At 43.2% G+C, this 24,814-nt stretch overlaps 1 protein-coding gene across 3 annotated transcripts in view; it reads left to right on the top strand.

Annotated features, from left to right (window-relative positions):
- Positions 1-22,736, top strand: part of PLA2G7 (phospholipase A2 group VII) — a 34,644-nt gene extending 11,908 nt beyond the window's left edge. The window contains exons 2-12 of one of the 3 annotated variants that reach the window (XM_037054340.1): positions 4,437-4,596; positions 9,440-9,561; positions 9,969-10,113; positions 11,644-11,737; positions 14,890-14,958; positions 15,446-15,572; positions 16,692-16,796; positions 17,899-17,990; positions 19,188-19,358; positions 21,554-21,702; positions 22,150-22,736. In XM_037054340.1, coding sequence (XP_036910235.1) covers positions 4,488-4,596; positions 9,440-9,561; positions 9,969-10,113; positions 11,644-11,737; positions 14,890-14,958; positions 15,446-15,572; positions 16,692-16,796; positions 17,899-17,990; positions 19,188-19,358; positions 21,554-21,702; positions 22,150-22,292 — 1,326 coding nt within the window. In that variant the 5' untranslated portion in view covers positions 4,437-4,487 and the 3' untranslated portion in view covers positions 22,293-22,736. The remainder of the gene's footprint in view (positions 1-4,436; positions 4,597-9,439; positions 9,562-9,968; positions 10,114-11,643; positions 11,738-14,889; positions 14,959-15,445; positions 15,573-16,691; positions 16,797-17,898; positions 17,991-19,187; positions 19,359-21,553; positions 21,703-22,149) is intronic. The other 2 variants (XM_037054333.1, XM_037054347.1) reach the window with 2 other exon arrangements.
- The last annotated feature ends 2,078 nt before the right edge of the window (positions 22,737-24,814 follow it).

Below are 24,814 nucleotides of genomic sequence, written 5' to 3'. Positions count from 1 at the left end.
GATAGAGGGGAGAGGTGAAGAAAGATGAAGTGATTAAATGCACATTGACACTTATGAAATGGTCACAGGGATGTAAAGTACAGCATGGGTAATGTCGACAATAATACTGTAATAACTATGTGCAGTGTCATGGTGATACAGTCTTATTGGGGTGATCTTTGTAAGTTATATGAATGTCTGACCACTCTGTTGCACACCTGAGACTAATGTAATAATGAATGCCAACTGTTACTGAAAAATAAAAAAGTTTAAAAATAAAATAAAATACTCTAAGAGTGCAAAAAAAATCTTTTTATTCCCAAACATAGTGACTGACACACAGGCACTCTTAAAATTGAGTAATTGAAAACAAAAACTTGAATGACTGAATGAATGAATGAATCAGCTAATCATTAAATCATTTTAGAGGATGAAATCAGATAACACATATGATAGGGTGATGAAAAACTCTCAACAATTAGTGCTTGTTTTTCCATTGCAGCAATTTCTAAACACCGTATTCTGGGATTGGCTGTGTCCAAATCCCTAGGGAGCTAAGATGCAGATGGCCAGGCCTGCCTCCTGAAGGTTCTGAGTCAGTAGTCCTGGGGTGGAGCTCCCGAGTCGGTGTGGTCAAAGGTCTCCAGAGCATTCTGTAGCCCGTGTGAGGTCAGGTTGGGAACTCTAGTGTGCAGTTTCACCTGGCCGTGTTGTGCCCTGCTCCACTCTGAGGACCAAAGGTAATAGCCATGTGTGGTGCTGGTTTGTTAGGAAACATGGGGTGGGCAGAGTGCCCCAGGCCTGCTTGGGGGACTTGGGGGAGGCTTGCCAGCACCTGGCCATCTCCAACTCTTCCTGAGGTTATGGACTGGGAAGACATGATGAATACCAAGGAGCTGTGGGCAAGCTAGCCTTCATTGGGTCAGTGCAGTGTCCCTATAAATCACTGTTGATCTCCTTATGTGTTGCACTGTGTCTCCATTTTTTTCTAATTTTTATCTCCAGTGATTTTCCAAATGCGGTGAATGACACTCCCCTATTCAGTTATAGACTAAACATTGGGTATGAAATTTTCTAAAAGGCACTCTGCTCCTGACCCTGTAAATACGTTCTGTGGATGATGTTATCTGCTGAAAAAACACATTCTGACAGTAAAACAGAGGGGAGCAGGTAGAAGCTGGCCAGAGGCAGCCTGACTTTAGTACAACTTCTTTGTTGTTTATTTGCGAAACTCGGCAGTCATTTCCCTGGATGCGTACACAGCACTCCACAGCTTTCTAGCATGTTGCTCCAAATATACCTCAGGACGAAACCAATGAGACAGCCTCGCCTCTTTGGAGAAGAAGTTCGTACTCTTTGATAAGTCGTCCTCTCAATCCAAGCAGTTCCCGAGCACCTTAGCATCATTACAAATAATTTTTCTATTTACTAACTTAGAATATGATAGTGTTTGACTGAGCAGGAACTGTTGCTCCACAAAGCTGGTACGTCACAGTTAAAATAGGAACCGGGGCATCTGGGTTCCGGCCCTGCCTCCAGTGCTTGCTAGCTGCAGGGTTAGGACAAACTCTAATTAAATTAAACTCAAATTGAACAAACTCGACTTGCCTCAGTGTCCTTATTAACAGGATGAGGATACTTAAACCTCCCTCACAGATTATTCTGGTCCTGAGTGAATAAGGTAACTTGTCAGAAACTGGGCAAAATGTTTGGGATATAAGAAGCCTGCAGATGTCAACAGTAGTATTATCCAGTTAGTGCAGCCACTCCTGAGTGCGCTCACATGACAGGGTATCTACAGTGCATTATCAAATTAAAAATGTAAGTCTAGGATATAGTGTGGGGTTTTGTAAATACATTGTAAAACTGTATATGTATATGTGTGTGTGTATTGGGTGTATGTGCATGTATTCAAACATAGAAGTACATATGGAAAAGTGTATTAGCAAGTGATTATCAGTGAAAAGACAACTCAAATTTTAATTTATTGTGTCATGTTTGGATTTTTGAGATCATGTATTAAGAGGCATGAACATGATTTGAAATCACATATGATCATATATAAATTAAAAATAATGCTGAAATTAGACAAAATAAAACAAGACAAAATTGATAATTTTAAGTAGCTACACTGTACACATTTTTTTCTGACTCTCTCTATATACATATACGCATTTAGGAAATACACTCGTTCTACAAGTAGCCCAAGAAGCTTAGCGTTCCCAGCCACCTGTCTGGGTTTTTATGACCCGTGTGATAGAACTGACCTTGCTGTATCCCTGTCACCCCTGCAGCCTTTCTCTCTGAATTTCTCCTGAGAGTTTGTACCATTTTATTTAAGAATTTTTAAATGTCCCTGCAATTTGCTATCTTCCTGCATTAGCTGTGCTAGTCTTATCTCGGAAACCCCATTGTAAGCTCTTTCAGAGCAGGGATTGTGTCGCATTCTCCAGTATTTCCACAGTTGTTGACATAGCAAAGGGTATGTAGCATGTGCTTAATAAGTACCCATTGACCGAATGGCTGAAGATCTGGTATCAGTCAGGATAAGCCATGCTGGGCCAAAATAACAGCTTAACCTGGCGATTTCAGGGGCTTCGAGCAACAAAGATTTGTTTTCTGCTTTTGAAAGGCCTTGTGAATGGCAGGGGCTCCTCTCTGTTCAGTGACGGATCCAGGCTTCCTCCATCTCGAGAACCACATGTGGTTCCTGCGTTTGCTATATCAGGGAAAGGAAGAGATGGAGAAGACATACTGACTCTCAAGTGTCCTAGGCCACTTCCATTCAATTCCCCATTTGTCAGAAATCAGCCCCATGGCTCTGTCCAGCCACAGGGAAGGTAAGATAAAGTAGGGGAGCACATAGGTGCTCAGGAGCACTCATAGACCGGTGTGTACCACCCGTCTGCATCTTCCTCCAGAATAGCTGTGCCAACCAGTTCACACCCCATTGGTATCAGTGGGACCGACATGCACATGGATCATTAGACTTGACTCAGTTTATGTAAGTAACTGTATGTGTTAGAAACTACTAGGAATCGGATTTTATTCATTCAGCACGCGTTTATCAGTGCCTACTGTGCACTGAGTGCTAGTCTAGGTTTGGGGAATACGGCAGGGGGAAATTACAGTCAAAATTGCCTGCACTCACAGGATTGACTTCCTAGTAGATGAAGATAAACAATTAATAAATAATTTCCGAACATGCCTGTTAGTTGGTCCTAATATTGGAGAAATATAAAATGTGGGGAGGCCTGTGTTAGTGTAGAGAAGAGGGTTGGATTATACTTTTAAATTGATCAGGGAAAGCCTCACTAAGAAGGTACCATGGAATTAGAAACTTAGGGGTGAGGGAGCCAGCCAGTTGGGTATCAGGCCAAAGAGACCTTCCTGGGAGAAGGGACACATGTGAAGACCCCAAGGTGGGCACAGAGTGCCTGATGTATTTGCTGAATGGCAAGGAAGCCCATGTGGCTGCAGTGAGTCAGGCTGGTGTAGGATTGGGGGTCCACTGAGTACAGCCTGTGCGGAAGCTTCTAGGTGACTTTAGGTCTGTGGCTTTTGCTCTGTGTGATATAAAGCCACTTGGGGATTTCGAACAGAGGAGTGTCATGATCGGTCTGGCTGCTACATTGGGAATAAAGTACAGGGAGAAGGGTAAAAAGCAGGGAGACCAACTGAGGTTATTGCTGAAGTTCAAGTGAGAGATGGTGATAGCCTGGACTGTCTCCATCACTCCAGAAGTTGAGGGGAGTCATGTTAAAGGGGAAAAGTGATGCACAAATATGAGGTAGTTTTTGCAAATAAGATGTTGGCATGAGCCCAATTGTAATATCATTTGCTATTATCATGAGTCTGATAGTCTATTCATCGGACCACATACATTTACTCATGGATTCTACAAGCATTTATTCAATACCAATGGCATGCCAGTCCCTCTGCTAGGCCCTGGGGACAATAAAGAAGACCTGACCTCTGCCTTTGGGAAGATTTCAGTGTAGTAGAGTTATAGAGATAACCCAAAACAACCACAGCTGTGGCAATATAACCATTCTGTAACTATGATGGAAATATTGGCCCAAACTTACTGAATGTTTACTACGCACTAGACATGCCTATGGATATTATTATGACTATGATTATGATATGATGATTATTACAATTATTACGTGTTGATGCTCTTCTTTATAATCAAACTAGGCTGCTACAACTTTAGAGAACTAGTGATTAAAAACCTAATAAACAGCCTAAAAGCGTTATTTTTGTGCTCTGCAAATAGATTACCAAGGATATTGCCACTCTAGTACCGATCAAAAACGCAGCCCGGAAAATGCATGTGCCATTTTTCCAAGTGTCTTCATTCCTTATAATACATAGAATCATGTTACTAGTATCTAATAACACTGATTTGCCAGTCTGCTCAAATCCTCTTTATTGCATGTTTTTTTTTTCCTTTTTCTAATCTGCCTTGAAGAAGGTTAAGCTGAAACCACGGCTCAGCTTCCACGATGTTGCCTCCCAGATTGCATGCGCTCTTCTGCCTCTGCAGCTGCCTCACCCTGGTTCATCCTTTTGATTGGCGAGACCTAAATCCTGTTGCCCATATTGAACCATCAGGTAAGATGTACACTTATTCAAGGCTTGCACAGTTGACCTGTTGCCAGACTCAACGTGGCCTCGGAGAAGTTGGCTTCCTAGCGGTTTTATGAGGAAGATGCTCCTGGGGGCCCTCTCTTCTCCTGTGGTGGGGAATAGGGCCTCACTTCCTCATTCCAAGACCTGGCTTTAGATATTATGGATGACTACAGGACAGAACCAGAATAGCTGAAATCTCAGTTTGCAACCCCATGAGGAACTTCCCTACCTTTCTGCCCTAACCCACTCTCCCTCCCACATAGTAGCCCCACTCTCCTGGAACCCCCTCAGAAGTGACCTCAACACTTGCTTGCACACAGGGGAAAAAGAGGCAGGTGTCGTGCTCAACGGGTGTAGTTCTGGTAGCAGTGGTGTGAGAAGATGGCAGTTGAGGGTGTGGGGATCCAGAGGGAAGCAACCTTTTCTACCTAATGACAGAGAGAAGTAGGAATACGTAGGCACTAAGGAGTTCCAGGTGAGAATGGACTGCATCACTTGCTCTTTCTTACACTGTGGTGGGAGAGAAAGAACAAAAAAGAAGGTACAGACAAGCCCAGGAGAGGTGGTTAGAGTGGAACAGTCCTCTCCAGACAGATACATCTACCACCATTAAGAAGGAACTTTATTGCAAGAAATCGCTTCTGAGCGTTGTGAGTTCCTGCTAATCCCAAAGGGTTGTGATGCAAAAGCTTCTTTATCCAGTCTCCTCAGGTGAGCATGCGGGTGGCTCCTGAATGGTGTCATAATGTCTGTACCCACAGACCTGTGTACCTGGATAGATGAGGTCCCTCTGTATCTAGTTATTCAGGCTTGACAGTGACTCATTGCTGTAGCATTTACAAAAGACCTTTTCATAGCCAGCACCTTATAGATAAATTTCGCCCCAGTTCATAGTTGAGGAAATGAATGCGTCAGTAGGAGAGGGACTCCATCCTATATCTACATTGGTACAGGAAATTGCACAGGATCACTCAGGTCCATTCACTCAACACTTGTCAGGAAGCTGGAGCATCAGCGACACACTGCTGATTAAGCCAGAGAGTTTGTAGTCAAGTTCAAGGAGCTCACAGCCTCATTAAAGTAATTCCCCATTACCTTTTCCAAGCATTGAAAACAAGAAACGTGATGAATGAATTATTACCTAGGAGACATTAACATCAGGCGCTTTTTATTGGTAGAGGGTGGTAATTTCAAAACGTGTGTTCTATCCCCCATGTTTGAAAACCATTAGATGCTGTCATTGGACCGGCAGAAGCGTGGGACACTGTGTCACTCGTCTCTGCAGTTCCGGCCTTGAGCCCAATGCCCTACTCATTGTAAATGCTCAAAAATGAATGCACAAATGTTTTTTATATTATTAGAAATAGTTCATTAAATAAAATATTAAAGTAAAAGATGATTATATATATTCTTCCTACTAAGCAAATACGTAGGAAATACAGTGATGTGGTTAAAAGGTTTATAAAGATGGGCTAGAGATATCCTGTTTGCCGTGGAGGACATAAAGCCCTATATGAAAATGCAGCCTTCCTGGCATGTGTACAGTCCATCTCCCAACCCAGGAGTGAACATCAGGAATAGCTGACAAATGACTTCTGCCAGAAATGGGGTATACGAGTAATGATATACCAAGGGTTCCAATGCTTTTATGAAAATGAAGTTGAAAAACAGGAAGTGACATGAATTCTGAACCACACAATTAGGTCGTTTAGAGAGAGATGATTCAACCTGGCAGTCCTCTCCCCTGCCTCTCTCTTCCTGCTGAGCCCTGATAGAGGAGCCCTGATAGATGGCCAGAGAACAGGGAATCCAGGGCCATGACCGGGTTAGCGGCAGACCGGTGAGCCCTTCTGCAGCCCCCGGCACTGGCTAGCTACAGGGCCCTGCAGACCTAAACCCGAACCTGGCCCAGTTTGAAGTTTCCTAAGACCTCACGGGTCAGGTGTCCTGGCATAGGCAGGCCCACAGTTTCACCTTGACCTGTGGTTCTTGAATGCTGAGTGGAGATGCTTATAGGTGGGGCAGGTTTTAGATTTTGGGGAAAGGCTCCCAGGGCACAGGTGGAATTGAGTTCTCACAGGGAGAGCATTGTGCCCCCTGGATTCTTTCCATGACTCAAGAACTGAACTCCCAACTCCATAGATAGTCCCTGCAGGGAGCTGTGGGTTTCTTGGGGCTCTCACCAAACTCTCTGAGGACTTCGTGCCGTCATACTGTGGCTGCCCATAGATAGGACACAGCAAGACACAAGACAGGTGTGACCTTCCCTGACCTTCTCTGGACTTGATATCTCCCTAGGACTCCACAAAGCATGGCTCAGTAGATAGTCTCAAATGGGAGATAAAGAGCCTTTATAATTCTAAACTGACCCTAAAATGTTAGCCTTACAAGTAAAGTTATGTGTGTTTTTAAAAAATCTCTGAGGAAAGGCCTTGAATTTTGAATCTGCCCAAGAGGAAAATGGTAGGGTTTAACTTAGATCAGCTAAAATGCCTCTAAAGAACTGAACTGCGGTAGCAAGAGTTAACTCATTCTAGGTAAGGGACAGATAATGTGAGCTGTTTGCCTCTTATATGTTGTGCTCTGTGCCAGCTACTTGACATATGTCTCACACCATCCTTATAACAGTCCTGCAGGCTGGTCAAGTGCTTTGCTCCCTACTTTACAAATTAGGATAAGAGAGGGGAGTAAATGGCTTAGCCGAGAGCATCACTGCTTATGAGAGATACAGTTGAAGTCTAAAATAGGATCGTCAACTCCAAGTCCCAGGCTCACCCCAGGCCTTTTTTGGAAACACTTTCTACCGTTTGCCTGTGAATTGCTGACCTGTTGACAGGTAACCTGGTACTTCAGCCCAGTGCTTCTTAAACTTTAATAGACACACCTTTTCTGGTTGAGTAGAACTGGGGTGAGGCCTGAGGCCCGAGGCCCTGCATTTTCAAACTTCCAGCTGATGCCAGTGATGCTGGTCCATGGACCAGCTTTGCGTAGCCAGACCTTACGTATTGAAAGGCTCGTCTCTGGCAGGTGCTTCATAGTTAGTCACCAATGTGGAGGGTATACATGGGCTTCTTCTTCTGATTCAAAAATTTGCTGGGTGATTCTCTGTGATATTAATACAGGTGCCATTTCTAACATAGTCTAGGTGTCTTAGTGGCTGAGGCAGAATGTGATAGAAAGCGTGAGGGGATCTGTTTAGCAGAGTAATCAACTCACAGTCCAACAGAAGGAAAGGAGTGGGCAAGCCGACTCTAGAAAAGTAGAGCCTGGCTCTGCTGATGTTTGGACTCCCCGTCTGGAAATGAAGTCTGGTTTAGAAAGGAGAAGACAGGTGAAGTGAAACCGCAGAAGTGCTGAAGGGCTTTGACAGCAGAGATGAAGTTCCAAGAGGGGGTGGGTAAGAGAATGAGCACTCTGAGGAAAGGACAGACCAGGGGCAGTGAAACACTCACTTCAGCTCATTTTCACAAATATTTATTGAGCACTGACTATGTGGATCTGAGAGTACAAAAACAAAGATGCAGCCCTTAAGATATAGACTGCTATGAAAGATGGTGTGTACAAACATAATTTTAATGTAATATGATAAGAAGAATGATAAAAATATACACAGGGAATTGATTTAACACTAAGGATAAAATGATTAAGTCTTGGGGATCAGGGAAGGCCTCAGAGAAGGACTGGCGTCAAATCCAGATGTTAAAGGTTGAATAGGATTTTGCTACTGGGATTTCAAACACAGGGAACTCACACTTATGCAGGTGTAGAGGTGTCGGCCCAGCGTGTAGCTCAGGAGTCCCGGCGCATGTGCAAGGGAGATGCAGGGGAAAAGCAGGAGAAGCGTCCAAAGTAGTGAAACTCCAGATCACGGAGGGTCTTCCTTAAAGTGCCCAGGGATTGGGGGTTGAACTTGTGTGCCTACGAACACACTGAACTCCAGAACACTGGAAGGATAGGCCACATTGTTGCCTCAAGTACCAATGGCAATGGCTTAGGAAGGTATGTGTAGATTTAAATCTCAGCTGCAAACTACCTTCCAAAAAGATTCCAAAACATTCTCCCTTCAAGAAAAACTGTGTAGTGACAGGAAGCCATTGAAGGATTTTACAAAGAATCAGCCCCCTGACATACATGTTCTAAATCACTTCAGGAGCTGGGTGAACTGATGGATTTGAAAAGGCCAAGTTCCCAGGTGAATACAGCAGTTAGAAGAAATGATGAATGTCTGCCAAGAGACAGTGAAGGTGTAAATGAGGCAGTTGAGCCAGAGGGTCAGGAGTGTACTGGAGAGGTAACGCTGAGCTAAAAACAAATGTTAAAAATTGAGACTTGGTTGGATGTACGGAGTTGGTGTAAAGGAGGTGGATCCCCAGGTTTCTGGTTAGAGGATGAGGGGGGAGAGTTGGGAGATAGTTTCAGTTTGGGTGATTGGCTTTGCTGTTCCTACGGGAAGGACATCGAGTGGGTATATGCAGTGGGAAGTGGTAAGCACAGGTCAGAAATGCGAGATAAAATTCATGCTTAAGAAAAACAGATTTGGGAAGTGGGCTTTGATATGCTCTGGACTGGAGGAGAACTAAGGGCAAGGGCATAAGCTTTAGGAGGTGACAGTCCTAAGTGTCTTTGGTGAAGAGCTATGTCTCCGTCATTTTCCCCACATAGTACTTTGCATACAGTAGGTCCTCAATAATTGTGCATTTTACTAGTTAGTAAAGAGATAAAGGGTGCCAGACACTGTGGGCAGGAACTCAATTGGAATTTGTTTACATAATGAAGTCTGGGGTGTAATGGATGATAAGTGAGATAATATTTACCTGTTTTTCAGCACGGATCAGTAAAATACAAGCTCTAATTGCTACTGCAATGTCTGGCCAAGCTAAAATCCCCAAAGGAAGTGGACCTTACTCCGTCGGTTGTACAGACTTGATGACTAAATATACTACTAAGGTGATGCTTTAATACCACGTATCTTTATATTGACTGTTGCTATGGCTCCCTAGATGTCTTAAAACTTGACATCGACATCATCTGAGAATGATTCATTTTGCCATTTCTATTGCTTTGCTAGTTGAATCATTCCCTAATTCAGTGCTGTCATCTGATTAACTTAACTGTGAACTCTACTTTTCCCCTCCTTATTTGCTGAAACCAAGCTCACTTTCTTTTCATCCAGAAAGCTTGTCATTGTTCTATTTATCATCTCTTTTGACTGAATTCAGTAGTCACAGAGGCTTAAAAAGCTCTCTGAACGTCTTCACGAACAACACAGGCAATTGGGTTCCCACTGAAATAGCTGCTAGAATCCGTTTGAGAAGCAACTTGACTAAAAACACACTAATTTCTTTCCCCTACAGAGCACCTTCTTGCGCTTGTATTATCCATCCCAACCCAGTGACCACCACGACACTGTTTGGATCCCAAACAAAGAATATTTTTATGGTCTCAGTAAATTTCTTGGAACACACTGGCTTATGGGCAAAATTTTGAACGTATTATTTGGTAAGATGTCTGCAAATCCTTCTTTGTATGCTCTAGAATATAAGAAAGTCTTGAAAACAGCAAGAGTTTCAGGCAGGTAAGGACTAAAGTAGATTTCCACCAGTGTGAACTTCTACCAAGATGAGAAAGAAAGTACGTATTTCTTAAAAGGCCAAAGGCCAGGTAACTCTCAGCAAATCAAGGGTGCTCACTCGGCATTCTGAATATGACGGGATGGGTGGAGGGAAAGAAAGTGTCAGACTTTCAGACTGGCTCTACCATCTCTCAGTGGCTGGTCTTTGGTTTTTCTCCTCATGTGCTGTGGGGGAGCCGTAATGCAGTGAGAGCCGCAGCTGAGCTGATGAGGCTAATAGCCTCGGCACTGAAATGTTTGCTAACGTCGGGCAAAAAGAGAAAGAAAGTAGAAGCCGCCATAGTTCTCCAAATCCAAAACAGAGGACTGGAAGATGATTTTCCTACTCACCATAAGTGAGGAGACTCTACTATCATTCCCATCACCTGGCCCCAAGGGACCAGCCTCTTTTCCTAAGACAATCTGATGTGCATTCACCATGTAATTTGTCTACATTTCATGAATATAGACTTCTCCGTCTTTATCTATTTGACCAGATACTACTGTTGGGCTGGTGTTAACTGTATCTTCAGACATCCCTCTCAAAACTACCCACAGCTTTTGGCATTTATTTTAAACATCTCCTTGGCATTATTTTTTTTAACTACACCCCTTTATGGTGCTCGAATAACTTGTAAGTCACTTCCATAGCAGTCCTCACATTCAGTCTTCATGATCCCATCTCCATTCCACAGATGAGAAAGGGAAGCACAAGGAAATGGTGAAAATGACGATAACAATCGAGAAGCGAAGGAAGAGAATATTTCCATTTTTGTACCCCTCACTATGTGACTGCATAGGTGTTTTACGTGTGTTACCTACTTAGATACAATTCTCACAAATACCCTATGAGATAGATGTCATTTACTTCCTTTTACAGAAAATGAACCTGCAGCTTGGAGAGTTCTCTTAACTGGCCTGAGGTCAATAGCTAGTGAGTGGCAGAGCTGTGTCCAAAGCCATGTCTGAGCATGACGTCAGTAGTCTCTCCACCTCTCTCTTGACCATGACCTAGACAGAAAGAAAGGAGTCTCCTAGTCAAAGATTCTGGCTTTCAATGTAAAGTTCCTGAAGTTTAGCTTGTTTTCAGAACATTCCCTTTGAAGGTTTGCCCAAACCTGGGATGTATAGTAAGGAACAGCCTTCCTGACTACACTGATAAGTAAGAATGTCTCACTTTCAGCTTAGAGCTAGCAAGGAAAACTTGTAATTAATGATCCTGTGGTCTCAGGGAAAAAACATGTGGTTCAGGTCTGCGGTTGGCGGGTATTTAGTAGGAGAATTTTTAATGACTTCATTAACAATTCATGTAAATATAAATTCCTTAGGTCAGGATTTTGTGCCAAAGAAATGCACATTAAATAAACGAGCGACATTCATGTCAAAACCCCTAATTATAACCTTCCATTGTTGTCTAGGTTCAATGAAAACTCCTGCAAGCTGGAATTCCCCTGTGAGGACTGGGGAAAAATATCCACTAATTGTTTTGTCTCACGGTTTGGGAGCATTCAGGTAAAGTTCGAGAGGTTGAACAATTTTAGTTCTGAGGGGTCAATGACTGAACATATTTCCCCTCAAAAAGGGAACAGAGGTTTTGCAGTGTCGTGCTGACCCCTGGCCTGGAAGAGCCGGGGTTCCTCAAGAGTTAGCTGTGGTCTGTTGATAAGTCCTAGTCCTGGCTTTTTCCCCTACCAGCGCATGGAGACTAGTCTCATAAAGGAGGAGAGGAGATGTTGCATTTTTGGCTGTTGTCCTTCTGTATTGTAATATTTATACTCTCAAAATCATCCACGGTGGTAGTTCAGGGCCTCCGAGAAATAGATACCTAGATTGGATCAGCCGTGAAAGACACTGTGGAGAGAAATGTCTGTGAAGGATAGAGGGGAAGGATCTGGAAGTGATGGGGGAGCCTTCAGACCATGATGCAGGTGGAGGTTGGGAAGGAGATGAGAAACAGAGAGCGACTGGGTGTGAAGAGTCTCAGACTGAAGCACAGTCATAAGAAAGATTTGGCCAGGCTAGCGGAGGGAGTTCTTGACCCAATGTTGTTCATCAGAGGAGCCCTGGATCTCACAGGAAGGGCCTATACTACACACACAGGGTGCCTGTCCATGGGAGCAACCCACAGGAAGCCTTCCGTTCACGTGGTGGTAGACCCAGAGGGGTGGGAGCCGAGTGGGGTCTTTAGTCAACTGTGGTCCCCAGAGTGTGTCTGAGGGGCACGTTTTCGTGATCATCACACCCTTTCCACTTCCTTCTTACATCTTTTCATCTGCCTTCCCTTCTTCCACCTCAGAGTATTATACAAATTTCAGAAAATAACAGAAAAAAGCTATAAAAAAGTTGGGTAGCATCTGCAGTAAGAAATTATTTCCATTTCATTGTAGTCTAGCTAGTTATTTGATTTCCACTAGACCAGCGTTTGGCAAATTAGAATCCCAGGGCCAAAGCCAGGCTGTTGCTTATTTCTATAGACAAAATTATATTGGAACACAGTTGCGCTGACTTATTTTTCACATCGTCTGTGGCTATTTTTTGTGTGACAACATCAGAGTTGAGTAGTGACCAATAATGCATGGCCCATGGAGCTGGACACGCACATTCTTTGGCCTTTTACAGAAAAGGTTTGCTGATCCTGGTATCAGATTATTGTCCCATACTGAGCAGATTCTGCATCTTCAGGAGTAGAAGACATAGTTCCTACCAACCTCCTTTCTGTTCTTTATGAACATTTTCTACTAAATGCCTGATGTGAGAAGGTTGTGCAGCATGAAGACCTAGAAGGGGTACAGATGCTGTGGTTCTGCACATGAGTTCTAAACATCTCTCCCTATCTAGTCATCGAAACAACAACTGACATGTACCTGACATGTTCAGCCATAACCATGTTGGACGTGATTTTTTTTTAAAGATTTTATTTATTTATCTTTAGAGGGGAAGGGAAGGAGAGAAGGAGAGAAATATCAATGTATGGTTGCCTCTCATGAGTCCCCTGCTGGGAACTGGCCTGCAACCCAGGCATGTGCCCTGACTGGGAATTGAACTGCGATCGTGTGGTTCGCAGGCCGGAGCTCAATCCACTGAGCTACACCACCCAGGGCTTGGACATGATTATAATCACTGAAATGTGTTTACTTAATCCTTACATTAGGTAAGGATTACCTGTAATCCCCCACTAGGTACTGTACTGTTACAGCATTATCCTTCCACAGGTTTCNCAAATTAGAATCCCAGGGCCAAAGCCAGGCTGTTGCTTATTTCTATAGACAAAATTATATTGGAACACAGTTGCGCTGACTTATTTATCACATCGTCTGTGGCTATTTTTTGTGTGACAACATCAGAGTTGAGTAGTGACCAATAATGCATGGCCCATGGAGCTGGACACGCACATTCTTTGGCCTTTTACAGAAAAGGTTTGCTGATCCTGGTATCAGATTATTGTCCCATACTGAGCAGATTCTGCATCTTCAGGAGTAGAAGACATAGTTCCTACCAACCTCCTTTCTGTTCTTTATGAACATTTTCTACTAAATGCCTGATGTGAGAAGGTTGTGCAGCATGAAGACCTAGAAGGGGTAGATGCTGTGGTTCTGCACATGAGTTCTAAACATCTCTCCCTGTCCAGTCATTGAAACAACAACTGACATGTACCTGACATGTTCAGCCATAACCATGTTGGACGTGATTTTTTTAAAAGATTTTATTTATTTATCTTTAGAGGGGAAGGGAAGGAGAGAAGGAGAGAAATATCAATGTATGGTTGCCTCTTATGAGTCCCCTGCTGGGAACTGGCCTGCAACCCAGGCATGTGCCCTGACTGGGAATTGAACCGTGATCGTGTGGTTTGCAGGCCCTTGCTCAATCCACTGAGCTACACCAGCCAGGGCTTGGACATGGTTATAATCACTGAAATGTGTTTACTTAATCCTTACACTCATGCCACTAGGTACTGTACTGTTACAGCATTATCCTTCCACAGGTTTCTAAAACAAACAAACAAACAAAGAAACCCAGGCAGTGGTGAGGTAGGTGACTTATCCAATGTAGACAGCTAATCGGTAATGGGACCAGGATTCGAACACAGTGGTCGGACTGCAGGCCCCGTTCCCTTAGGCACCACACTGTACTGCCTTCCTACATGCACTATCCTATTAAAACCTGACAACTCTCCCACAGCAAAGGCTTTGTCCGCCCCCTTTGCAGATGAGGATGAAAATTCAGTTGTATAATTACCTGAAGTCATGCAACTAGTGAGTGTCAGAGCCACGACTGAAACTCAGAACTCTCAAAGGCAGTATTTATAATCACTGCACCAGGGTTTCTCAGCCTTCGAGTACTATTGACATTTTGGATTGGATAATTTCTTGTTGTGGAGGGCAGGCAGTCCTGTGCATTGGAGGATGTTTAGCAGCATCCCCACCCACCGGGTGTCAACAGCACCCTCCCCAACTCATGATAATGAAAATGACAAAACACATTGTCAAATATCCCCTGAGGGGCGGCACAGTTGCCCCCACATTGAGAACTACAACTCTGCCTCCCCCACCCCTGCCCGCACTGCTTTGGGGGTGTAATGGCTTCCATGTTGCCCCAGTTTGTTAATGAACCCCACCTTGGAATCATGACCGGTAGTTGAATGCATCCCTCTTTTTGTTTTGAAGGACGATTTACTCTGCTATTGGCAATGACCTGGCCTCTCATGGATTTATAGTTGCTACTGTAGAACACAGGTATGTCACCTCGTGTGTAGCTGGGCTCTGACTTTCCTAAAGGTTTATAAAAAGTGTTGGATTGTCAATTTTGATTACTCGATGAGAAAAAAAAAGGAGACTGAGTTGGATTGTCAAGAATTTAAAAAGCAGCTAACACTTCCTGGGGGTTCGTTGTGTGACATTTGAACACCCCGCTGTTTAATCTTCACAACCACCCAATGAGATGGTTACCATTCTCGCCGCCGTTTTAAGGAGGAGGAATGTGAAGCCGGCCATGCCACACAGCTAGTAAGTGACATCGCTGGATTTGATTCCAGGAGTGAGTTTTCAACCAGGACTCTTCTGGGAATTGTGAAGGTAGAGTGGGCGGAGTTTACTCACAAGAACACCTTTACTTAGAAGTCCCTTGGGGGTGCTCTTTCATTTAAAAAATGTAGTGTGGAGAAAGTAAGGGAAGTCAGGAAGGATGGGGAACTGTGAGTAACTGATTCTGTTTGTGTTGTAGAGACGGATCCGCTTCTGCGACTTACTATTTCAAGGACCAGTCTGCTGCAGAAATAGGGAACAAGTCTTGGCTCTATCTGAGGACCCTACGACAAGGGGAGGAGCAGGCTCCTCTACGCAGTGCACAGGTACGAGGCACTCAGGAGAGGTGGCAAGATGATGAGAACGCACAAGCAACGGGATATTTGCTGATTTAACCCCACACATGCCACTTGTGCCCCTGACTCCTACTTCCCATTCCCCAAAGATCTGTCAGGAGATTCTCTGAAGAATGACAAGTTCCCTTAATGAGAGTGTGGGTCACAGTGAGAACAAAGACAAGCAAAAATTACGGGAGGTAACAGTGATTTTCCAGAATTCTTTTGCATTAGAGCATCTCATTTTAAAATCTCAAGATAAATTCGTAGTCTTGTGAGAAAGGTACCGTTACAGTGGGCGTAGAATAGCATTAGGGGTCCAGGCCTCAGCATCCCACTTTCTGTGCTGGAATCCTGGCGCAGTCACTGCAATGGGGTGACTTTGGACACGTTGCTCAATCAACCAAGTTACTTTGCTTCTGTGTTTTCTCTGTTACACAATAAAAATAACAGTGTCTTTCCTTCAGGGCTGTTGGGAAGGTTAAATGAAATGAAGCACACTGGCTTCCACCCTGTGACAGCTTTCTAGTGGATGCCTCCCGTATGTCAGCGGTATCAACCCATGTGCCACACGAAGTTTTAAAACATGCAATACCTGACTGTGTTGTCAGGGCACTGACCTTTTCTCCCTTTCTGTCAAATTAAAAAAAAAGACATCAGCCAACACACCAATAGCTATCCAGTGTGAATGAATCAAAATTATATCTATTTTTTGTCAGCTCAGCAAAAAAGTGTATTTTTTGGTGTGCTGTAGAATTTTAGTAATTAGCTTATGTGTGTCATGAAATGAAAAAGGTTGAGAATCACTGACATGTGTTACTGCATTTAGTCCCTCCCCCACATTTCACTGTGGTAGGCAGTTGTATAGAATAAATGGAAGCTTAGGGGGGTTAAGCAAATCATCGGAGGTCACACTGTGGGTGAGCAACAGGGCCAGGACTTGGGCCCTGCAAAGCTGGTGCCTCTCATCCTGTAGGTGGTTTTCTGATCACTCACTGCTTAGATGTTTCGCAACTGACTATTTTTTCCCACAGGCAAGCTCTATACAAACTTTAAAATAAATATTACAAATCTGTACTTTGTCATTTCCTTCTCCAATAATGCTGTTAGGTGCAACAAAGAGCGAAGGAGTGCTCTGAAGCTCTCAATGTGATTCTTTCTGCCTTTCCAGTGAAGAATGTTTTAGATTTCGATTTCGATATGCAACAACTGAAGGTGAGTTCAAAAAGCCTTTTCCCCTTGTGCCCCAGTTCTTTATTGTCTGCTTCTCTGCTGTGAGACAAGGTTCAACGTGATAAAGGGCTGCAAAATAAAATTACAGGTAGAGTATTCAGCAAGGAGGAATGTGTTAGGTTGAGCTCTGTATGAAGTTGCTGACAGTCAGTCTGCGAAGATGGCAGTTTCGTATGGTTCAACTTAATGCCTCCAGTAGAAGTACTGTAATTCCTCGGATGGTTTCTGCATGTGTTCGAGCTTGACCCTGGAACGTTGGTTCAAAAGTGTTGGATAAAATGTTGGGAGGGGAAGAATATCAGACCCAGTAAACAGCATAAACAATGATTCAAAAGAGGGTGTGGAGGGCGGAGTACAGGGAGCAGGGGCAACTACAAGTACTGAAGTTTGAGCATACGTCGATGGTCTGTTGTCTTGACACATTGTAGTATTTGGTGTTCTCCAACCAGTGAAGTGTTTGTTGTTCCTCAACCAGCCCCTCTTGCCTGTCTCCATGCTGTTGTACATGTTGTCCCCCTGGCCTGACTCACCCCCCACCCTAAGTGCTGCTTAATTTTCAACTCAGGTCAGGCAACACCCCCTCCATAAAGAAACCTCCTTGCACCTCACTGCCCAGCCCCGGACTCGGTTGGCTGTCCATCATATCTACGCCCGGGCGCCTGTGTCTCTTTCTTCCCCAATAGACTGTGAGTTCACTAAGAATGAACTACCATGCCTGGCACAGAACAGCTACTCAGTAAATACTCATGGAATGAACAAACTAATAAAGAGAAACTGGGGAGACAGAGAAGTCAGCATTGATGTTGACATTTCAAGTGTGGGAGACTAGGAAGACCATTAAGTTCACTTCTGAACTCTTACAATGCTTAACATATGTACATGTGTGTGTTTGTATGTACGTATTTATGTCAGTGTACTCTGTATGTGTATACTTGCATATGTGTGTATTTCTTGTATAAGAAATCAAGGTATATAACCATGCCCGTGAACTGAATAATCATTGCATGATTCATAAAATCATTTAGTCTGTTCTTCTAACAGCCTTTGAGATAGCTGTGAATTGATATCATGCTTTTTCACACAGGACTCCATCGATAGGAATAAAATAGCAGTAATTGGACATTCTTTTGGCGGGGCCACAGTTATTCAGGCTCTTCATGATGACCAGAGATTCAGGTAAGAGAGTGAGGCAGAGAGAGAGCAGCCAGTTATTGGAAGAGGGTGAGGGACAGATAACCCACGTGCAATACACCTTTATCTAATTCTTACTAAGGAAGGGATCGTTTGAGGTTTACAAGTTTATTTTCTTGCCTCCGTTAAGTGCTCTCTGTAAATTTTCCTAGGCAGAAATTGTGTATTTTATTGCTATTAAAATTTCCCCCTCCCCTATATATTTTTCATCATTTTATCAGTTTGAGGGCTTAACATTTTCACTTGGACATGCATCTTTACACACACATTTTATCTGTGACATAAAGATTATCATATAATATTGCCATCTTATAGTCTAGACTTCCCTAATAGGCAGGGTATTTGTAATTCATTTTTTCATCTTTAATTTGGAATGAGGTCTGTAATTACATAGCTATTTGGGTGGGAGTCAGGCTCAGATTCCACTCTTCTAACGGCAGAAATATTTTCTTTCTTGAACCACTTCGTCCAGACTGGGGAGATCATGGGGAGCCCACCGTGTAGAAAGGGGAGGATTGTTCGTGAAATCTCATCTCACGTTTCTTAAAATTTGTTTCAGTGTAAGGGGGTCCTCTTCTTTATCCCAGTCAGCACACAAAACAGTGTCTAAAAGGTCAAGAAACATAGGCTGAACTGAATTTAAAAAGAAAGTTAGTTATAATTTGAAGTTCTATGCCACACATGCTTTTCTTCAATGCCCAGGCACTCTTCCAGGTAAAGGGCCCCTAAACATACAGCTATGGCTCCCAATGTCACTCTAAAAACAGGTGTAATAAATCGACCACGGAGTATCCAGGGGGTCTGGAAACATAGGAACAACAGTATACGCGTGGAATTTTTTCAGACACCCACAATTTTGAAGAAATCACTACTTAACAACAACTTATTTTGAAAATAATATAAAAATGAATAAACATGTTTAAAATGTTATCTTGACAAAAATGTTATCATGAGAAAAGTTCCACTTCCGAAATGCCTCCTAGAGAAAGTGAGCACATAATTCCACGTCCGCTGCCTTGCAAAGCTCACCACATCCCTCCCCACATGAACCATGACACGCGTGACAAAGCCCCTAAGGAGCCAGCGTGGTGGTGTCCGTCTGTCCCGGCAGTGCTCGGAAGTCCTGTGTGTCGGCCAGTGAGTGACCAGCCTCCTTCTATCGTTGTCTCCAAACACCCGCAGGTGCGGAATCGCGCTGGATGCGTGGATGCTGCCGATGGAGGAGAAAGTATATTCCAGGTTTTCCCAGCCCCTGTTTTTTATCAACTCCGAACGGTTCCAGTATCCAGCTAATATCATAAAAATGAAAAAATGCTTCTTACCCGGTAAAGAAAGAAAAATGATCACAATCAGGTAATAAAAACAGGCATTTAGGTCTCTGAAACAGACACTTGAAACTTAGATCAACAGCAACAGATATCAGCTACTAAAGAATTATCGAAGGTGTTGTTTAGACTTTCAGTACACGAGAATATCAGAAAATCTCGGCTTCTAAGTGCATTTAGGCATATTCTTTCTAAAATGGGAATGCTTTGAGTAGCGTTATTATATGTAGCTCATATACTGATGATCAAACCTTGCACCAGGGTCCATACTGCTCTTGTGACAATACAAGAGCAGGTGACCCATTGGGGGGCTGGGGTAGAGGGAAGGGCTCCATCATCAGGCAGGGAGGGACTCCTTGGACAGTCAGATCCCCTGCTGAGACCGGCAATGTGCTTACCAATGTGAAAAGAAAATGAATTTATAGATTCCCCCAAACTATAATGGGGTCCCCTTGAGTGTCGTTCATATGCTTGTGTCATGGACGTGAGCAAGAGATCCCAACAGGGTTTCGAACCCACGTGGGGTGCTACGAAGTGAAGACAGCCCTCACCCCTCTCCTATCTGAAACCTGGCTTATTGCCGAGGGGAAGCGACGGCAGGAAAGAAAGGTACAGGATAGGTAATAAAGACTTTGGGGAGGTCTTTTCCAACTGAGGGGGTCAGAAGAGGCTGCTTGGAAGGGACCAGAGTGGAACTGAGTCTTGAAGCCTAGAGAGAGTTTCAATAGAAGGCGAGGAGAGGTCTAGGTAAGGCGAGGCCTTCCGTTGAGCTTGTTCGCGTGTGCAGGTCTAATTCTGAAAGAGAAAGAGTACAGAACGCCTAACCTTTCCCCTGCCCTACTTCCTTACTCAGCTTTTTTCTCCCTGTTTCTGCTAGAAACCTTGGAAGAGTGGCTCATATTTGGTATTTCATGTCCTGACTTCCAATCACTCTTGACTCCCGTGGTCGAACGCCCACCCGTGTGCTGAACCTGAGCCCGCTGAGGCTCTAAGAAGCCCCGTAGCCTGATTTGTGGTCCCAGCCTTTCTCTCTGTGTCCATTGGATATCACTGAGGACCCCTATTTCTCCTCCCCGCTGCCCAGCCCTACTCTTTCCTGCTTCCCCTGTTGTTTAGACTGCTCCGTCCCTTCCCCCCACCCTCTCCTCCTCGGGCCATTCCTCGCTGTTGGTAGCATCCTGGTTTCTGCTCCAGGGCTCTCCCCACCCTGTATCTACCTTCTTTGTGAGTCTGACTCCCAAGCTTTGGTGAGAATGTGGGGGGAGCGTGAGCACAAGTGCCTTCGTTTTGAGTTAGAGGTGACTAAGAGGATGGTAGATTGTTTATAAAGAGCAGCCAAGGGGGGAAAAAAGAATTGCACTGAGTGGGACTGAGAAAAATGTATTTTAACCTTGGTATTTCTTAGCTTGAGACTGGGAAACCTGGGTAGAGGTGTTTGGCCACAGACTGGGAATGTATAGACTTCGTATGTTACACAATAGATGAAACCTTTGGAGCAGCTGAGACTGCAAAGGGAGAAAAGAATTGGTCTGATGGTAGACCCTGGAGAGATGCCTGCATTTAGGTGATGCGCCAATAAAGAACAGGGTGTAGGGGAAGCTCTCTCAGAGGCCAGTGCAGTGTCAGGCAAACAGAGAGAGAAGAATGCAAGAAAACCAAGAGTCAAATATCCTGGGGGCAATAGAAAAATGAGCAATTACAAAGGCCACTCTATTTGATGGTATGCTGTTGGTGAATTTTAAATGCAGCATAGCGGCATTTGTAAAATGCTTAGTGTTTAAATAATACAAGGAAAAGTGTTTTTCTAATCTACTTAATCCAAGGCTTAAATCCAGTGTTTCGATGAGTGTCAAAAAGATACAAAGTTAGGTGGCAGTGGTAAGGGAACAGGCTTCGGGCTCTGAGTTGAACATACGACACATTCCAGCTCCTCAAATTGGGGGCATTCCTGTCCCCTGTAAAGCTGGAGTCGTTTCTTCTAAAGACAAGATGCCACGCAAAACTGGACTCTTTATCTAGAAGGGAGGACGAAATATACTCTGGGATCCCTAAGTGAACAGTCCGTGACCCTCAAATTCTTATCTAAGGAGATCAAATCATTAAATCTTGTTTCCTTGGTTTTCGATAAATAAGTCAGTCAGGCCACTGTCTTTCACTGCACCAGAACTATGAGTATAATTTTATCAAACAATGTAATTTGTAAATGTCTCATTTGTCTTCCAGGGGTGCGGTCCATCAGAATTTTGCTGACTTCACTTTCGCAACTGGCAAAGTAACTGGACACCTATTCACATTAAAAGGAGAAATAGATTCAAATGTAGCTCTTAATCTTACCAGTAAAGCTTCCTTAGCATTCTTACAAAAGCATTTAGGTAAGGAACGAATGTTTTTTCATGCCATAAACCAGATGACTCTCAGGACCAAACTGACTGTCTTTATACAGCACTAGTTCATGTTAACAGTTTCCAATGGTTTGTAAGCTAACATAGTAAGTCTGTTTAAAACCAAACATTTGAGAAATTAATTTTGCTGCATTGCATAACATACATGTATTGCAGACAGTAAGTCCACCTATTGAAAAGTTAACAGTCTTCCTAGAACCCTGGGTGGACTTCCATGCTGAGGATACTGATCACGTGCCTCAGTCCCATCTCATTCAGATGAAGCCACTGAAGCCACTGGGCCACTGGGCCACTGGGTGCGGGATACCCTGCACACTGGTGCACCGATTTTGTAACTTGTGATGCTATGCTGCCATCTAGTGGCACTCAACTGTTAACACTCAAAAGTTTAATGTTTTTAATATTTATATTTTATAGGACTTCAGAAAGATTTTGATAAATGGGATTACTTGATTGAAGGGGAAGATGATCACCTTATTCCAGGGACCAATATTGACATAAGCAACCAACATGACACTCTGCAGAACTCTACCGGAATTGACAAACACAATGTAGATTAAGAGTGTTTTTTTTTAAGTTGTATTTGAAATGTCTGAAATGTGTGTTGTATGATTTTAATGTATTTCCTGAATGAACTCACTTTTTAAAATGTGGGCTATACCATAACAGTGACTGAAACTTGGATTAAAGTTTTTTTTGTTTTAACTTACATCTCCACAAGAAAACAGAGCACTATTGGGTGTCCATTACAACCCATGGGGAACATCAATCTTAAGTCACAGTGAAAGTTTTGGTTTTTTAAGTGTAAAGAAAGACTGCACTATATAAATACCATACCAGCCTTAATTTTACCTTTTACTAAAACAATCCTTTGTTTTTAAACTATCGAGTTAACAACTTTTTTTACTTTAATGAACAAAGATATTAAAACAGGCACAATGCCAAGGAAACATTGTGAGGACATAACACTCCCTAAAAATATAATAAACACATGTTTTTTGCCTCGTTTTTCTTTTATGAGCCATGGAATTGTGTTTTGACCACATAGTATTCTAGGTAGAATTTGAGGGCACTTCCCTTTGCTTTTTGTTCGTGGTTAGAGAAATTAGATGGAGCGACAATAAAGCCCTTGCTTTGCTACTGGCTTAGTGACTTTACCGTTTGAATGTGGTGACTGAGTGGGGTGTGGACAAGGGTGAAAGCAGTGGAGACAGGGCAAGGGCAGCAGGTTAAAGCAGATTAGAGGAGGCGGGTGACTTGTTTGCGGTGCTTTAATGGCTTCTCTCTGGTGGATTCTACCTCTAAATCGAGGTGCACAACACAGGGAGGAGGCTGCAGCTGGTAACACATCAGTTATTCTCCCAAAAGCTGGGATAACAGAAGAAACATTCAAAACTACCTTTAACTGCTTTATTTTCCAATTCGTTTTATTTAATGATTTATTAATGCAATAGGTAGTGCTGGAAATATAGTATCACAATAAATGGAAGGAAAAAGATATCTTTAAAAATTCTGCACCTCTATGTCCAGGAGTCTGTGTTTTTTTGTTTCCCGGGGGGGATAAGAAGTAACGCCAGCGATTAGTGAGTGTGGCCTGAGCCTGGCCTTGTTCCTACGGCGTCTCCGTAGTTCGTGAGCCTGTGTGAGCAGGGATAACCAGTGCTTGTAAGTGAGCTGGGTTCACTGTGACTATTCCATCCCTGTCCCTTCTGCCCAGTGAATGAGCAACTGTGTGTTCTGAAATGGCACTTCCGGCCTATCTTAATGTTTTAAGATACAAAATCACTCACTTTGAGAAATGTGGTTTCTCCTATCCTAGCCATTCAGTTAAACAAGTTTAAAAAAGAGATCAATGACCTCAGCATGAAACTGAATGAAACCTTTCTATAATCTTACTCCAGAGCGTCTCCTCTGTTTCTCCCAGTATTTCACAACTACATCTCCTAAGTGTACAGCCAAACATATACATTCCTCATCTCAGAAACAAGCCATATACTTGTCTTCCTCAATTATGTTTAATGCAAAACTCTCCTTTCTGTTTATTGAAATTATACCCAGGTTTTAAGGTTCTCGGTTCTCACTATTTCCACCAGGCTTCAGGGTCTGATGATGTTTCCTATGCAGACAGCCCTTCCCCACTCACACGTGCAAACCTCACTTAGAAATGGACAGCCATCCCAATTGTACTGACGTCCATTCAGTGGCACCTCTTTAAAGGCCTTTGTTGGTGGTACACGCTGCTGCCGAAAGAAGAATGTAACTGCTGACAGGATCCAATGAGTTAAGGTTAAGAAAAAAACCCACCTAGCATAGTGTATACTGGGTATCCTTCAGGGAAAAGAAGGAAACATTTATTGAATGCCTACGCTTTCCCAGGTACTTCACATAAATTATCTACAATCTTAAAAACACCGCAAAAAGGATTTTACTGTCCCCATTTCACAGAAGAGGAAGAGCAAGTCTCAAAAGATATCACATAACCTGCCTAGATCACTATATAGGTAACAATATATAGTTAAGAGGTGTTTCTTAAAACTAGGATCTATACTTTGCATACCACCACAGATAGAAACCCAAGTTTTTAAAAGTGTGGACTTTAAAGTTTGGTGGGTCCGGTCTGATCAAGCCTCTACCTCTTTGACCCAAGGCAAGTTATTTAACCTCTCTTAAAAAGTTTCAATTTTCTCACCTATAATTGTGGATAATATTAATATGCACCTTAGAGTCACAGATTAAATTTTAAAAATGCATTTAAAGTGTCAGCTGAGGGACTAAATGCAGAACTAACATTTAATGTTGTCATGCTGTCCCCAGCTGGAGAGCTGTGGTTCTGTTACCACGGATACTCCAAAATTCTCCCCCACTTTTAAGGAAGTGAGACCACCACACCCTTAAGGATAAACTTTATTCAAATATTGTGTCATATTAGACTACTTCCAAATTCAAACAGACTATTAGTCAAAACATTTAACTAGACAGAAAGGACAAAGCTTTGGAAACAAAAGTTCTGGAAGGAGTTACAAAACCATCGTCCTAAGTAGCATTCTATAATAACTTTGTGATAAACTTCTAAGTTCCTATT

This window comes from Sturnira hondurensis, unplaced genomic scaffold (genome assembly GCF_014824575.4).
Source record: "Sturnira hondurensis isolate 20B ecotype Veracruz unplaced genomic scaffold, ASM1482457v3 Scaffold0000880, whole genome shotgun sequence".
Taxonomy (NCBI): domain Eukaryota; kingdom Metazoa; phylum Chordata; class Mammalia; order Chiroptera; family Phyllostomidae; genus Sturnira; species Sturnira hondurensis.
The sequence above is the reverse complement of the archived record's forward strand: the minus strand, read 5'-3'. Positions and strand labels throughout refer to the sequence as shown.